Source organism: Podarcis tiliguerta (genome assembly GCF_965153285.1).
Source record: "Podarcis tiliguerta genome assembly, chromosome: 2".
NCBI lineage: Eukaryota > Metazoa > Chordata > Lepidosauria > Squamata > Lacertidae > Podarcis > Podarcis tiliguerta.
The window spans coordinates 103,991,246-104,008,789 of NC_139535.1; the positions used below are offsets into that span (position 1 = coordinate 103,991,246).

General features: G+C 44.4%; 1 protein-coding gene and 2 long non-coding RNA genes across 3 annotated transcripts in view; all 3 read left to right on the plus strand.

Moving 5' to 3' along the window:
• The first annotated feature begins 2,193 nt into the window (after positions 1–2,193).
• On the plus strand, positions 2,194–2,918 carry SMIM36 (small integral membrane protein 36). The gene has a single exon (XM_083422102.1). It carries the CDS (start codon positions 2,480–2,482, stop codon positions 2,762–2,764), a length of 285 nt encoding a protein of 94 aa, XP_083278228.1. The 5' UTR covers positions 2,194–2,479; the 3' UTR covers positions 2,765–2,918.
• A 2,656-nt stretch (positions 2,919–5,574) lies between these two features.
• The window catches only part of LOC310671802, a 272,660-nt gene continuing 260,690 nt past the window's right edge, over positions 5,575–17,544 (plus strand). Inside the window, exon 1 of the long non-coding RNA XR_014508208.1 lies at positions 5,575–5,619. This is a non-coding gene — a long non-coding RNA (uncharacterized lncRNA). The remainder of the gene's footprint in view (positions 5,620–17,544) is intronic.
• Positions 11,774–17,544, plus strand: part of LOC310671829 — a 91,763-nt gene continuing 85,992 nt past the window's right edge. Inside the window, exon 1 of the long non-coding RNA XR_014508236.1 lies at positions 11,774–11,980. This is a non-coding gene — a long non-coding RNA (uncharacterized lncRNA). The remainder of the gene's footprint in view (positions 11,981–17,544) is intronic.

Here is a 17,544-nt window from a genome sequence, read left to right on the forward strand (position 1 = left end):
GAGGTGAGAGGCAGAGGGCACTGAATTTTGGAGCTGCACAGGGTGCTGCTGAAATTTAAAAGCCTTAAGCCTGCCACTGTTGCAGTGACAGGGATAGAGGCACCAGAGAAATACCCAGTGAAGCTGTAGAAGCCACTAGGATGGGACACGGTGGGAATACAGAAGGCAGCTTGCGCAAGGCCTCCTCAGATGTTGTCTAGCTTCTATACTTACTCACACTTCCTTCTCCATCCTCCAGCCAGGCAAGGAAGAGGCATTGCCAGAGTTCAAGGACACAGTTTTGAGCCAGGCAAGGAGGGTGCAAAGCAGGGCTGGTGAGGGATGCAGCCTGGGGAAAGGAGGATTGGCCTGGGGAAGAGTCCCATCATGGGCCAGATAGAGAGTTCTTGAAGGCCCCTATTGCATCTAGAGATGCAATGAGGTCAAGGGTACATTATTTCATATGTGGTGGACCTGCATAAGGGTATTGGGAAATAATTTATAATGAATTGGGAGAGGGGAATGTTTAAAAGCACCTTTTAAAACACACTCAGAGTCCTTTCCGTTGGGGATAATTCAGATGGAAATTCCCAGGTGTCAACAAAGGTTATTTATGTATGCCATTACAGCGGCCCACGTTTTGTTAGCCCAAAAATGGAAAACGAGCGAGGTCCCAACCAAAGAAGAATGGCAACTTAAAGTGATGGAATAAGCGCAGCTTGTGGATCTAACTTATAGAACAAGAGAACAAGAAGAACATTTGTTTAAAGAAGATTGGAAAATGTTTATTGAATATATGAGGGGAAATTGTGTACACTTGGAAACGTTGACAGCATTAAGATAAATTCAACAGTGTGAGTAAGTTTTGATGGAAGTAATAATGGAATACTGAATGGTTTAGTTTATATATAAAATACGCAGGGATTTATGTTATGCAAAATGAATCATGGAAAGAGAAAAAGGAAAGACATTGATATTTTAAGGTTGTCTAAATGAATTCTAAATTGTAAAACAAAAATTAATAAAAATGATATATTAGGAAACAAAAGAGTGCTTGAGGGCCCCATTTGGCCACTGACACTGAGGTTCCCCACCCATCAATGTAAGTCACTGTCATTATCCCCCATTTTGCAGACAGGAGTACTGAGGCAGACAGAGTTGTTTGAAAAGGACACCTAGTGAATTCAGAGATTTGGGATTGCCTGATTTGTAGCCCAGTGGTTTCATCCATTCAATATTCCAAAAAGTATATTCGATTGCAGGACCAGGAAGAAAAGGAGAAGATCTTCTTTGTATATCCTGAGTCAAACTTTTAAAAAATGTCCTGGCCTGGGAATTGTAGTTCTACGGTGTTCTGGGCACCTTGAAGAAAAGAGATGCAGCACTCTCTCTATTAAAAGGACAATTCCTAAGATCCATTGAGGGAATTAGTTATAAAATGTGCAGTACAGTGCCAGCCAAAGACGTTTTGCTCTCTGAGGTGAAAGCCAAGGTGGTTGTCATCTCCCCACGTCCATATTCCATTTTTATTTTATTTATTTAAAGAATTCATATCCCACTTTTCACTATGCCTCAAAGCGACAGACTGGGGAAGGAGGAAATAAAACGTATAATAAACAAAATTCAAAACAGGTTAAAATTTCAGAAAATAGAAACATCAGAGCAACATTCAGAGACCTGAAATGAAAACTGTATTAACCTGGCACCTGTGGCTGAGCAGGAACAGTGCCTGCCTAATATCTAGTGGAAGGGAGTTCCATGGAATTGGGCCTGCTGCACTGAATACACAACTCATCATTGACACAAGTCTCGCTTCTGACAGCGCTCCATACGCGAAAGCATCCTCTGCTGTAACCATGGAGAGCAGGCGAGAGATGCTGGGCAGGCTTTGTGGTACACACAGGCCTGTCCTCCCAAGCTATGCCACTGCTCTCTGCTCCAACGGCATCTGCCGCCTGAGGCAGCCACCTCACTCTGCCCAATGGTAGGACCAGGCCTGAGTGTAATACACTCTTAAGAACCCTTCAGAATCTAAGTTTCCCCATAGCTCAAAATGAGCCACTGCCCATTTCCTGGTTTGGGTACCACTGCAAGACGGGAGGAGAACCAGAGCAAGAAAATAGATGGTGGTTAATCTGGGTCTTTCCCCCCCAATAGCGCATGTCTGCCAAGGTTGAGCGCCAGGTCGTGGGGGGGGGGGGAGAAAACATCCATCTGAATATTGCACTGCAAAGAAACATTCAGATGCAGCTCCTACCACTGTTGGCCATGGGGTATTAAAAGAGGGAGCTTAAGTTATTAAACTGAGCAGCTTTAATCATGCAGTTCAAGGGGGGAGGACCTATTGCTAGAGGAGTGCTCAGGATTAAAGTATTTTTACCACAAAGCCAATACATCTATCAGTTAGCTACTGCTCTGCTAGCTTGTGCGAGACAGTGTATGTGCATATGTCTACCTGCAGCTCCTTTCGCAGAGATCCTGCTAAATATTATGGGATCCGATGGATTTTTATTTAGAAATTGACCCGGTTACCTTGAACCTGATCATCCTGGTAGCTAGCTATGTCATCCTGCTCTTGGTTTTCCTGATTTCCTGTGTGATGTATGACTGTCGAGGGAGAGACCCCAGTAAGGAATATGCTCCTGAGATCCCAACAGAGAACCAGCCTCCGATCCGGCTAGTGGTGATGCAGCAAGGGAACCCCAACACCCGCTGGGCGAAAGGACCTTTCCCCACTTATGAAAACCCTCCTGGCCCACAAGGGAAAAGGACTACGATTGTATAAATTCAATTGCTCCAGGGTGCTGGTCCAAGACTGCCTCACCTGTGCCATGTTTACATCCTGCTTGCAGAAGGAGATCACAGCAAGGTAAGTCCAAACTGACAACCTGGGTTTTTGCGTACTCTGCAGAGTGGGGTGATCTTTTGTCCGAAGTTCACTTTCGTTCCTACGTGCGGCAACAAAGAGAGGTAGCTTTAACCCTCATCTGATTCAAAATGCAATTTACTGTATTTTTCGCTCCATAAGACGCACCTGACCGTAAGACACATCTAGTTTTTAGAGGAGGAAAACAAGAAAAAAAAAATACATTCTGAACAAAACAGTGGATGTATGATTTTTGTGGTTCATGCTGTGGCCACAGACATGTGATCTGATGGTGGATTTGGGGTGACCCAATGCAAACATCCTGAGGATCCATGTGGATCTGTGCTTTGTAACCACATTTTTGCACCATTGCAGCCCCAGGAAACAGTGGATGTGTGATTTTTTGGGGGGCAGGCTGTAGCCATGGACATCATATCGTAACGTATCGTAAAACCTTTATTGGCATCGCATACAACATCCAAAACAGATCAATACAGAATTACCATTTCCCAGTGGCACAAAACATTTGCTAAAAGAAAGGAGGCATTCACTCCATAAGACGCACAGACATTTCCCCTTACTTTTTAGGAAGAAAAAGGTGCGTCTTATGGAGCGAAAAATACAGTATTCCTTATTTTCACATATGGCGCTCCTTTTTGGCAGGTATGTAAAAAAAGAAGCAAGCATCAGCCACCATACTGGGCAGCAATGCACATCATATCAAAACAGAGTAACGACCCATTAAAGATATAAAAAGAAAGAGATGCAGGCAACAGAGTTAAAGGAAGCAAACATAAACTTTTCTCTGGAAATTGTTCTCTCTGCTGCTGGGCGGGAAGGGTGCAGAGAAGAGGCATAAGCACAAACCTCATCAGTTTTGAGGATGCCAAAGATTGCAGGTCTAATGTGACTTCAACAAAAATAGACATTCTTTGACAAGCAACTGGAACTTAGGGCTAGGGATGGGGCAGTGGAGGGGAACACTTTTTGCTAAGTTCACACTGAAAGGCGAACTTATTGAATTTTCGCTTCCTCGGCGTAGGAACCAAAATGCAACTTTCCTTCAAAACCCGCACTTCAAAATGTGATGTCTACAAAAAATGTATCGCCTTCTGCCTAAAATGCAAATATTTAGGGAAACAGCTTGCAAAAAAATGTGTTGTATTCGGGAAAATCACTTGGCAAAAATGTGTATTTTGGGTAGAATTGTATACAATTTGATGCTGATGAAAGGTCGTGAAGATTTCCCTCCCCCCAAAAAAGAAAAACTGATGTAGAAACGTGGAGAACAAACACAGGGTTGGAAAAATGCAAAAGTGAGAGAAACTGGAATGGACAAGATTCGCTCATCTCTAAGTGTCACCTGCTCACAGTTAGGAAGTTTAACACTAGGTATAATGTATAGAAAACAGTACATTAAAAGGGGGGTTATGGTCAACCCAGGAGTCAGCATTTCTGACAGCTTGTTTAATGCTAGCCAGGCACCTATATTTTAGATCAGGGGTCGGCAACATGCGGCCCACGAAGACTGTTTTACCAGCCCACGAGCCGCCCCCAAACTGAGCTGCCTGCTTGGGAGGCCCCCGCGAGCTGCGCTAAACTGGCGCAGCACAGGCAGTCACTAGCGGTGCCAGAAATTGCATCTGTCCACGCACAGATACCAGAAATTGCATGTGGACAGGCACAATTTTTGGCATCTGGGCATGCACAGAAGCAATTTTCGGCACTACGGACATGTGCAGACGTGATTTCCGGCATTGCGCTGCGCCGGTCCGGCCCATGGATGATTTCGGTGGGAGTGATCCGGTCCATGGCCGGTAGGCCTTGCCAACCCCTGTTTTAAATACTTGCCAAAGACCATCTTTCCTTCCAGGCTTTTTATTTCTGCTGCAATTTTCCTTATGGCTGTATTATTGTGTTTTACAAGGCTAGCAGCACGGAAAAAGAACCAGCAATCAAAACATAATGAAATACTATAATAATAAAATGAGCAGTCAGAACAGGCCACTACTGTCAGAGAAAATCCAATTCCTCAGCAGTAAACAGAACACACAAAGAAAAGTTCCATCTGTTCTGCATCCCTAAAGGGCCCTGGTGCTGCGAGACATGATGATGACAAAGCCATACAAGCCTTCCTAAAGGGGTGTACCAGAACCTTGGTGCCACGGTTGAAAAGGCCCTGTGCCTCACCTGCCAAACAAGCAATATTTTCCTAGGGAAGGGCCAGTCCACTGGGAGCAGAACAACCCTCCCACCTCCCCAGCAAGGTAAACACATACTCAGCAAGGAAAGACAGACCCGTGCCTGACTGGTTTCTGCAGCTCCTCATCAGGCAACGTTAATTTATTTGATTCTGTTCCTGAATTGCTTCCCAATTCTGCCTTGCTTTAGGATGCTTACACAGGGAGAATGCCAGCCACTTCCTTTGGGAGGGCTTCTTTCAGGTGTCTTTTTTTAATCTATCAGCTTCATGACATTAGAAACATGATCCACCTAGCTTAGTTCTGTCCACTCCACATTGATGGTAGGTAGCCTCTGTCCTGGGTTTCGGGCAGGAACATACCCTCCAACATTTCTCTGATGAAAATAGGGACGTCCTATTCCATAATGATGGTGGTGAAGATCATTTTACTATTTATACCCTGCCCATCTGACTGAGCAGCCCCAGCCGCTCTGTGCGGCTTCCAACAAAAAGACATAATGCGAAAATTAAACATTTAAAAAACTTCCCTATACAGTGGTACCTTGGTTCTCAAACTTAATCCGTACCGGAAGTCTGTTCCAAAACCAAAGCCTTTCAAAACCAAGGCGCGCTTTTCCATAGAAAGATTAATCCGTTCCAGACTTTTAAAAACAACCCCTAAAACAGCAATTTAACATGAATTTTATTATCTAACAAGACCATTGATCCATAAAATGAAAGCAATAAACAATGTACTGCAGTCACACAAGCAAGCAAGCAAGCAATCAGTAGCTGAACCGGGTTCCACACAGTCACAAAAAAAAGCTGCAAAAATGCAAAATAAATAGCAAAAACAGACCGACATCAGCGTAACACTCAAAATGGACGTGTGGCACTCAAAACGGAAGCATAACACTCAAAACGGAGCACATTCGACCTCCGGAAAAAGTTCGCAAACTGGAAAACTTATTTCCGTGTTTGCAGTGTTCCAAGTTGTTTGAGTACCAAGGCGTTTGAGAACCAAGGTACCACTGTACAGGGCTGCCTTCAGATATCTTCTAAAGGTTGTATAGTTACTTATCTCCTTGACTTGAGGGTTGCATAACTCCATAAAAGGCAAAGGGACCCCTGACCATTAGGTCCAGTCGCGGACGACTCTGGGGTTGTGGCGCTTATCTCGCTTTACTGGCCGAGGGAGTCGGTGTACAGCTTCCGGGTCATGTGGCCAGCATGACTAAGCCGCTTCTGGCGAACCAGAGCAGCGCACAGAAACGCCGTTTACCTTCCCGTCAGAGTGGTACCTATTTATCTACTTGCACTTCGTGCTTTCGAACTGCTAGGTTGGCAGAAGCAGGGACCGAGCAAAAGAAACTGCTGACCTTCTGATCGTCAACCCTAGGTTCTGTGGTTTAACCAACAGCACCACCTGCATAACTCCATACCCTCCAACATTTCTCCAATGAAAATAAAGACACCCTAAGGAAAAGTGGGACATTCCAGAATCAAATCAGAAACCGGGGTGGCTTCTGTAAATCCAGGACTGGCCCTGGAAAAGAGGGATACTTGGAAGAAGTCTTGTCCTACCTAGTAATGCAAGAGATGGATATTTTTGTTGAAGATCCAAATTTGGTGCAATGACACTGACTCTTCTAATGAGCACTGTATCCAGGTTATGGCTAGTCACTTCAAATTGTGACCAGAGCCAGGTGCGGCAATAATATTGCACAGTGGACTGATTGGCAGGAATGTCCAGAGTTTGATAGCAAGGCTATGATTTAGCCATTGAACAGATTCGTCACTTAAAATATGGCACTTTCTAAACATGTGATCTTCTAGATACAAAAGAGAACAATTTGGTTCAGCTAATAAAGGTAAAGGTAAAGGGACCCCTGACCATTAGGTCCAGTTGTGACCGACTCTGGGGTTGGGGCGCTCATCTCGCTTTTTTGGCTGAGGGAGCCGGCGTACAGCTGGTCATGTGGCCAGCATGACTAAGCCGCTTCTGGCGAACCAGAGCAGCACACGGAAACACCGTTTACCTTCCCGCCGGAGCGGTACCTATTTATCTACTTGCACTTTGACGTGCTTTCAAACTGCTAGGTTGGCAGGAGCAGGGACCGAGCAATGGGAGCTCACCCCGTCGCAGGGATTCGAACCACCGACCTTCTGATCAGCAAGTCCTAGGCTCTGTGGTTTAACCCACAGCTCCACCTGCGTCCCGTTTCAGCTAATACTGATCAGTTATTACTGGAGATCTTAAGTTTGTTACTAGAGACAAGAAATGGCAATACATTCCCCCCCCCCCAACAGGGCAATCAACACCAAAATTACTTTACAGGGGAGCAGGTTCAAAAGAACCTGGCAGAAATCCCACACACCATAAACTGCAGCCAACAAATGATTTATGTTGATTGTAAGTTGCTTTGGGATAAAGTGACCAACTAATGTAATAAATATAATAAAATAAATAATGCTAAGGGGATTGATGTTGACTTTTCATCCTTGGTAGGTGTGAAAACACCAGATAGTTTATACATCTAAACTTCCTCATTCTCTATCTGGCTTTCAGCATTAAACAATAGTTGACGCAGTAAGGACAATGCACAGATCACATGCCAGCCAGAGGGAATTTCTTTGAATAACTACTAATCTCTGCAAAAATGCTTTTTCAGAGTCAGATTGCAGCATTGGGTGACATGAGCTGAAATATCCTGGAAGAATGTATTAGTGTGTGATTGAATCAGTCTTCAACAGCCATTATAGAAACTCGACTCAGTCAATTACACCAAATTTGAAAATAAATGTTGTAGTTTTACACACAGGGAGAAAGAGAGAGAGAGAGAGAGAGAGAGTTCTGAAATGAAGGAATTCAACCTATCACCCATCCTGGTGATAGGTGACAGACTTGGGTGGTAGCTGATTTTGATGATTTGGAGGGTGTTTTGGAGGGGAAGGTATTCTGTGCATGCTCAGGGGTACTGCATGCATTCTTTATTTCCCGTTTTAAGACTAGTCATGTTACAGAAAGCAGTCTGGCCTTGAAGTTGCAAGGATGGAGATGATGGCTACAGATTCTGATTGGAGGGGAACGTTGGCAGAGAAAGCCCTTTGGAATCTTACCTGGAGGAGTTAATTTTGTTTCTGTATCCTCGGCTCTGCAGTTTGGCGGAGGGTTGGGAGAGGACGCATTTAAAGCATGGGCCATCTGGAAGGAGGGGTACAAAGTCCCAGGGAGGATAGGACCCTGTGGCAATTCTTCCACCCCACAATCCCCACTGAATACTGGCAGATCCCCCCTGTATTCAATGCCCCACCATCTATATCTATATCTATCTATCTATCTATCTATCTATCTATCATCTATCTATCTATCATCTATCTATCTATCATCTATCTATCTATCATCTATCTATATCTATCTATCTATCTATCATCTATCTATCTATCTATCTATCTATCTATCTATCTATCTATCTATCTATCATCTATCTATCTGTCATCTATCTATCTATCTATCTATCATCTATCTATCGTCTATCTATCTATCTATCATCTATCTATCTATCTATCTATCTATCTATCTATCTATCTATCTAATCTATCTATCTATCACATTTATCAGCTTTTCCTCCAAGAGGCTTGAAGTGCTGCACATGATTCTCCTCTTCCTGATTTAATCTACACAAGAACCCTGTGAGGTAGGTCAGGCTGAGAGGCAGTGACAGGCCCAAGGTCACCCAGGTGAGCTTCATGGCCGGGTGCAGATTTGAGCTGTGGTCTCACAGGGACTAGTCTGACACTCTAATCTCAACATGGTTGGGAAGAAGCAGCTCAAGACAAACTGCTGCTTTGCCTTCTAATGGCCCTTCCCCATGTGGAGTCAGAGGTGTTATTTTGAATGATTTGGCTTTCAGGAAGGGAGTGGACTTGCTAGGGAACATAAAAAAGGATTTTGACAAACTGGCTGCTCTTTTTCCCAGGACAATGTTGTTTTGGTCCAATCTTCTGAAGAGAAGGGTTTGACGTGGCTCCCATAGCCCTTTGGCCATTGAAAAATCCAGGAAACTCTTAAATCGCTATATGAATGGCTATGTGATCCTCACATCTGGTTCAGCGAATGTTCTTTATTTCGTGATGACGGCATTCACCTTTCAAATCTCGGCAATGATATTTGGCTGGCCGACATCATCAGAAGCCTTAGGGATTGGTTGTAGCTGTCAGGGTATTGGCAGCAAGCCTCTTTGGGATCAGGTAGCGGTTAGGCATTGGAATATGTTTGTGGATTGGAGGGCAGGGTGTGGCCATCGCCTACCCCTCCTCTTTATGGGTATTCCAGTAAAGGAATCTGGCGGTCATGGATCCTGTCCAATGCCCTTGCTGGTGGCTAGGGCCATGGCATGACCCCCGGTGACATCAGGGGGAGCTTTCAGTTGTATTTGCATCAACAGGCTCCTCCCACTGGTGGTTAACCTTTGATAGACTCACCCCTCCCTGAGGGGGTGGAGTCACGCTCTGTTGTTTTATCCCATGCCTAAGCCAATACCTCTCACATGATGTACCGTAATCAATAAAGTTGTGGCCTTTTTTAGCCCATCAACCTAATATACCATGTCCATGTGTCTTTCTTATTCTCAAGCAGGTGGTGGGTCCTTGAATCACAACTCTTTGTCTGCCTCCAGGATTCCTACATCCAGGAATCTCCTCTGGACTAAAGGACTGGTGCAGACTGGAGGCCAGAGAGGCCATAGAATCATAGAACCACAAGGGTCCTCTAGAGTCCAGGCACCAGCAAACTTTTTCAGCAGGGGGCCGGTCCACTGTCCCTCAGACCTTGTGGGGGACTGGACTATATTTTTTTGAAGGGAATGAACAAATTCCTATGCCCCACAAATAACCCAGAGATGCATTTTAAATAAAAGGACACATTCTACTCATGTAAAAACACACTGATTCCCGGACCGTCCATGGGCCAGATTTAGAAGGCGATTGGGCCGGATCCTACGCTTGATCTAGACCAACTCCCTGCAGTGCATGAATCTTTTGCCCAATGTGGGGCTTGAACCCATGAAACTGAGATTAAGAGTCCCATGCTCTACCAACTGAGCTATGAGATGCTTTGGGGGGGGGGTTTCAGAAGCCCTGGTGGTGGAGGAGACATGGGAAGATAGTCCTGTCTTCAAGTTCGATTTTATTTTATTTCTGGGGAGGGGAGGGGGCTTCTTCTATTTCCATGAATCAAGGCCAGCCTTCCCCAGCCAGTAGCTCTCCATATACTTCTGAACTACAGCTCCTGTCGCCCTTGACGATTGGCCATGCTGGGTGGGGTTAATAGGAGTCCAAGTTCAAAGTCATCTGCTGGGTTGGAGCACAGCTGATCTAGTCTCTTCTCTTGCCATTCAGCCATGTCTGCACCTAGAGCAGTGCCGAAATTACATATAAGGTAAACAAGCGATAGCTTAGGGCCCCACTCTCTTGGGGGCCCCCAAAAAATTTACAGGGGAAAAAACACTGGATGTACATTTCTAGAATATAAGATAAAAAACAAATAAAATAAAACCTCCATACAGCAACAGTGTTTTGTGTCGTGTAAGCTCCTATCATGTAAGTAATGGGCCCCGCCTGCTAGCCTGCTCTCTAAAATATCACTGGTTTGCTCATTTCTATATATAGAGTGCCTACATTCTGCTATTTATAATTATTAGTAGTTTGCACCATATATTTATGCCTATTCTTATTTCATGTTATAGCAAGTTTCTAGAGACTAGCTTATGAGGCTTTGTAAATTGTGTTTCTAAAGGAACTTTTGTTATTGTCAAATGCCAGTGTGTTTGCATTATTAAGTTAGTTATGAATAAAAAAATCATTTTAAGTTCGAGCTTAACAATTATTTCACTATTAATATCCATCTTCTTAATTGTATTTCACTATTAATATACTTCTTAATAAATTGTATTTCAGTTCAACAATTACCTTGATTAAATACGTATTTTGTTATGTGAAATTGGCTTTAGATACCTATTAGGTCCGTAAATGACCATATAGCATATATTCAATACAAAGAAAACAGCGACAATCTGTTGTTGACAAAGGGCAGCTGGACATATAAAGGGCCCCATTACCTTCAGTAGCTTAGGGCCTCATCAAACCTAAATCCAGCCCTGACCTAGGCAACTGAGAACGCCACGCAGGTGAGCTCCCTTGTACTCCCCACTATTGCCATGCAGGCACACAGGGAGTGTTCTGGGACAAGCATTCCACTCACCCAAATTATGAGGCAAACATGCCCTGACATAAAAGGATTTTGCAAGAGCAAGCGAGGCTCTCTCTCTGTGTCTCTCTTCTGTCTCTCCTGATCTCACTGTTGTTGACAGAGAAACAGTGATGAAATGAGAGGGGGGCTAATCAATCAGAGATCAGTTTTGCGGTGCAGTTTGGGAGACTTTGCCCTGACGCTTCAGAGGTCACTGAACTAGATGTGCTTTTTTGTCGTTGTTTGCACAGAGCTGTAGCTATCTGCACAAAGGCACTTCTACCCTGATTGTCATGGATGGCATTCAGCTATGTTTTACTCAGAGTAGACACACTGAAATGCATGCCCATGACTAAGGTAGGTCCATTATTTCTAATGGGTCTTCTTCTGAGTAAAACATAGCTGAATATGTGCAGAACAGAAGAATGCTATGGAAACGTCAGTGATACAAATGGTTAGAAAGCTTTCTACAGTGGTACCTTGGCTTACATATGCTTCAGTTTACATACGCTTCAGGTTACAGACTCTGCTAGCCCAGAAATAGTACCTTGGGTTAAGAACTTTGCTTCAGGATGAGAACAAAAATCGCAAGACGGTGGTGCGGCAGCAGCGGGAGGCCCCATTAGCTAAAGTGGTGCTTCAGGTTAAGAACAGGTTCAGGTTAAGAACGGACCTCCGGAATGAATTAAGTACTTAACCTGAGGTATCACTGTATTATTTTGGGAGGTTGTTGATGTTTGATGTTTCATTGTGTTTTTAATATTCTGTTGGGAGCAGCCCAGAGTGGCTGGGGCAATCCAGTCAGATGGATGATGATGATGATGATTGGCACACTTTAGCCAGTTTTGTGCTCACCAACCCTTTGTGCACACTAACCCATAAGAAAGCAGGGCTACCTAGTTAATATAAAGGTAAAGGGACCCCTGACCATCAGGTCCAGTCGCGAGCAACTCTGGGGTTGTGGTGCTCATCTCGCTTTACTGGCCGAGGGAGCCGGCGTACAGCTTCCCGGTCATGTGGCCAGCATGACTAAGCCGCTTCTGGCGAACCAGAGCAGCTCACGGAAATGCCGTTTACCTTCTCGCTGGAGCAATACCTATTTATCTACTTGCACTTTGATGTGCTTTCGAACTGCTAGGTTGGCAGTAGCAGGGACCGAGCAACAGGAGCTCACCCCATCGCAGGGATTCGACCTTCTGATCGGCAAGCCCTAGGCTCTGTGGTTTAACCCACAGCGCCACCTGCGTCCTTACCTAGTTAATATACTCATCGTCAATTTCTTATACACGGCACAAAAATTGAGGATGGCTGAATCTTTGTCTTTGTTTCCACCGTCGGCGTCATTTTAGCATTTTTCTGCCCATAATTCTGTTCTGTTTCCATCTTAATCTGCAATTCTCATATCAGCGCCTCCTCAAAACATAGATTTAAAGCATACGTTAATTTTAATTTGTATTTAAAGAAATACAAATTAAAGGGAAAGATAATACAAGCATTCACGGGAGGCTAAGACATGCTTGAATCAGTTCTAGAAGGTGGGAAGATGAACCCCCTACACACACTCATTCCTAATCAAAAAAATAGATTTCCCCCTGTGGTTCAGTCAGTTCCTACCTGCCCAGGTACTGCTTACCTGTCCTTCGCTTATAAGAAAATATTAAGAGAACCCAGGGTGATCAGACCACTTATCCAAACTAGCGTCCTGTTTCCCAAAGTTTGCTTCTCCACACACTGACCTCACATCTAACCAGACTTTATTTTTATCCTTACATTAACCCACCTTTCTCCTCGAAGGGGTGCAAGGTGGTGTTCACGGCCCCATCCCCCCACCGGTTACCATCTTATTCTCACAACAGCCGTGTCAGGTAGATTAGGTCGAGAGACTGTGACTGCCTGCCCCATTCAAGGTCACCCACAGAGCTTAATAGCTGATTTGGGATTTGAACCCTGATCTGCTAGGTCCAACCCTTTAACCGCTATATCATACAGTGGTACCTTGGGTTAAGTACTTAATTTGTTCCAGAGGTCCGTATTTAACCTGAAACTGTTCTTAACCTGAAGCACTGCTTTAGCTAATGGGGCCTCCTGCTGCCGCCGTGCCGCCAGAGCATGATTTCTGTTCTTATCCTGAAGCAAAGTTCTTAACCTGAAGCACTATTTCTGGGTTAGCGGAGTCTGTAACCTGAAGTGTATGTAACCTGAAGCGTATGTAACCCGAGGTACCACTGTACTGTTTCTATGCCACAATTGACTGCCTTGATGGCTTGGCTTTGAAACACCATGGATAACATAACGAGCCTCATTCAGCTGCCAGGTTTGGTTTTACAACTCTGAGGTGGAGCACATTTTTTGGAGAGGTTTGGAGTCTTATCAAACTACATCACTGTTTGTGTTTGAAGAGTCTCTGTCTATCATTGCGGGCAAATATTTGTCTGAGAGCTTCTCTGAAAATAATGAAAGAGTAGAACTTTGTCCATTAGATAGTTATGCCCGTAGGCGATAACTTTTTTTAAGAAATGGGGGGCATACCCTACCCCACACTTCTGCAGAGAACACCTTCCCCCATTTTGGGAGGCAAGTTGGGGCGAAAGGGCAGCTCCCAGTTGTGGGGAGATGGCCACCCAAGGGAGGGAGGGAGGGAGACACCAACTTGTGGACAATAGGTGAGGGGCTGCCCCCTAAATATTTTATTGGGGGGCAGCCCAATAAAGGGACCAGGGACTATGGTTATGCAACATTAAGGCCAAGCAGTTTGTCTTACTGCAATCTGCACTCAAACATCTCCTCGCTGTGTGCCACTATTACAAATTAGATACTATATTATAACTTAAGATGCTGCATATGAATTTAGGATTGGTTCTGAGATAATAAAAAAAAAAAACCTCACCTGCTAAGGCAGGAAGCTCCAATCTCATTTGGCTAATGTTGTTTTTTAAAATTTTGGAGAATAATGCCATTTCTCTCCGCTACAATTCCTCAGGTCCAAATGCTTAGCAACGCTTTGCTTTTTCAGGGCAAATCTTGAGTTGTGGATCACGCCGCCATGGGGTTGCATCTTACAGGCTCCCTCATACCGACTCTAGCTTTCAGCCACAGTAATTTATTTTGGTATAACTAGATTCAACATCCCAGTGTTGCAAAAGCAATTCAGGGATCTCCACATTTTGGCTGGGCTTATCGACTAGCTTCTATTTACTGCCACTGTTGACCCTCATCCTCTGGCACACAGAGAGACCTTGGATGTATGACCCCTGGTTAAAGACAGCCCAGCCCCCAACTGGGCATATGGTCACAAGCTCCTCTCCTGCGATCTCTTCAACAGGATACCCTGCTGTCATGTAGGGGTTTTGGATGAGGCCTATGTCTCATGCAACCAAGACAGGTTATACTCAGTGCCATAACTGGCAAAGTTGTGACAATTTCCATGAGGAAGACAAAAATAAAACCCAACAGGCCCAATTAACCTGAGGGTGAAATTCCTCACTGGCACCAAATCTGGCAACCAAAGCGATTATAGCAAGGTCAATCAAATGCCAAAAGGATGAGAGAGGGAGATCTGAAAGATAACTGCACTGCTAGGTGAGACTTTGTCTGGAGTCCCTGTCAGCTCCGCCCCTCCGAAGAACCAGCCATGGGGCTGACTGCGATTGGCCAATTTGTAGGCGGGCCAGTTTGAATTCCCCCAGCCAATGGGAGAGGCAGCTACATCTCCCATCAGCCGTGGGAGCCCGGCACATGAAAGATGGAAGATGGCGGCAACGTCCCACCAAGCCGCAACTTCTGGCCAGCTCACAGGCAAGTAAGTGGAAATTTCCTTGTGAAACAGTCCATTGTTTTGCCCCTGAACTTTATTCTAAATCCTTCTGGATAAAGTTAATGCAGGACTTAACTTGGGAAACAGTCGTGTATTTTTTAACTTGGATGAAACTTCTTATCTGTCTGGTTGATTCAATGGGAGAATGCTTCCGGTGCCTGTTTCTCTCAGAGCCAGTGTGGTGTAGTGGTTAAGAGCGGCAGACTCGTAATCTGGTGAACCGGGTTCGCTTCCCCGCTCCTCTACATGCAGCTGCTGGGTGACCTTGGGCTAGTCACACTTCTCTGAAGTCTCTCAGCCCCACTCACTTCACAGAGTGTTTGTTGTGGGGGAGGAAGGGAAAGGAGAATATTAGCCGCTTTGAGACTCCTTCGGGTAGTGATAAAGCAGGATATCAAATCCAAACTCCTCTTTTTCTTCTTCTTCTTCTTCTTCTTCTTCTTCTTCTTCTTCTTCTTCACTGCGACAACGGGAGCTAGATACTTAAGCGTTTTAAATACCAAGATCCTCACCCACCTACCCCGCCCAAAAAGGTACTTTTATGTATGAATGGAGTGTGGGTGTTCATTTTGGCAGATGGAAGCACACCATCAACACAACTGGTCATGTCACTGAGGCTGATAGCTTGAGACATGGATCATTAAGCTCTCAGCTTTTTGACAGTTATCCTGTGTGGGCAACACTGAAGTAGAGCTTAGTTTTCCATCTGTTACAGTGAGATGGAACAATTCAACACTTCTATTCCAGTATGCCAATATAGATGAAGCAATCTTAGCTTGGGTGCATCCTCCCCAACTATAAGTAGCGTTCATTGCTTACTGTTGCAACTACCGGCACACATGGACCCAGGACCACTGGTTATCAGTACCACCACTGCCCCAAACATATTTATTCACTGTTGTGGCAAACAGCTTTCTTCTGCTGTTGCATAAATCAAACACAACGAACAGCAGAATGACATGTTTGAAAACGTGCACCTTCAGCACCAGGGAGCGAACAAGTGATATTCTCACAGGCTGCAGCCTTAGAGAAAACATCTGGTTAGCACTTAAATCCAAAGGTCAGATTGGCTACAGGTGGGCTTGATTTTACGAGTGAATAGCAATTGCGCCTGCTACTTAGAATCCTTCAAGACAAAAGTGGAGTCCCACTAGGTCACAGGCAAGCCAGTTCACACACTAATGCAATTGGCCAACTCATCGGACGGCACCAAGGACCAGTCGTGTTCCTGATCGCCGCTGCTGGATGATATAATGTGTGATTTGTCTGACACACGAATGCGTCTGATCCTCCTTAATCCTTCCAGCACACAAAGAAAGGAGGTGGGAGGATTGTGAAGATCAGGTGTGCTTGTGTAACATATCACAGGGGCAGGTGAGCACACCTGAGCTCGAGTTCCACCATATGCACAGCGATTGATGCCTGTCGCATCAACACGTGAACCACTTTGTCCCTGGTCAGGAGCCCAGTGCAATTTGCACATCTGACATTTAGGTGCACTGCTCAACAAACAAACCATGCCACAAATAGGTCAGCCTCTCTAGCAATTACACTAAAATCCTCTGGCTGTTTTCCAGACAGCTGGGGCTTTGTCTGCACAGAGGATGATTGCAACACCAGCATTAGGCAATTGGAAAGAACCCAGCTATGCACCTCCCCATCCCCTATGTAGGCTTGGTTGGCTAATGAGCAAGAGTGAGTTTATGAAGCTAACAACTGCACCTATATATTTTGAGTTCACGGGCTGATGGAGAAGGGTTGCCAGTTTTCAGCCAAGTGATTCTCTTTTTTCTTTTCAATTAACTGCTGAATCAGGAGATGAGGCCCCCCTCGTTATGACCCCTCCATTTCTGCTGCTCACAATCTTTCCTTCGCACCCTCCACAACTCCCAATTTGTTCGTATTTGTTCGTATTATGTAACTATAGCATGCCTGCAGACGAAACTCTGAAATTACAATATTTAATGTATTTTTAATCTCTTGTTGGAAGCGGCCCAGAGTTGCTGGGGAAACCCAGCCAGATGGGCAGGGTATAAGTAATTTTTTTAATTATTATTATTATTATTATTATTATTAATAATAATAATTATTTAAAACACATACATATACATATACACAATACACGTACACACCACACCACCTTATTTTCATAACATAAAACATACCTACATTACTCTATATAATACCTACCTATACTATACATACTGTCAGTGTGGGGTAGGTGTGTAGGTATGTTGATATGTATAGTATATTATTATTATTATTATTATTATTAACATATAGAGTGATCACCCTGAGTCTGCAGCCCTAAATTTGGAAGTGGATGGATTCAATTCCGTTTGCATTTAAAAGGTGAACCCACCAAATCTGTACTTTCTGAAACAACAATGAACAGTGAGCCTTCAGAATGTGCACCAATCCAAATTTTGCAATGTAGTTCTCCAACCAAAAAT

Coding starts and splice junctions, on each gene's coding strand:
- SMIM36 (XM_083422102.1), top strand. CDS start 2,480: ATGGATTTTTATTTAGAAATTGACCCGGTTACCTTGAACCTGATCATC.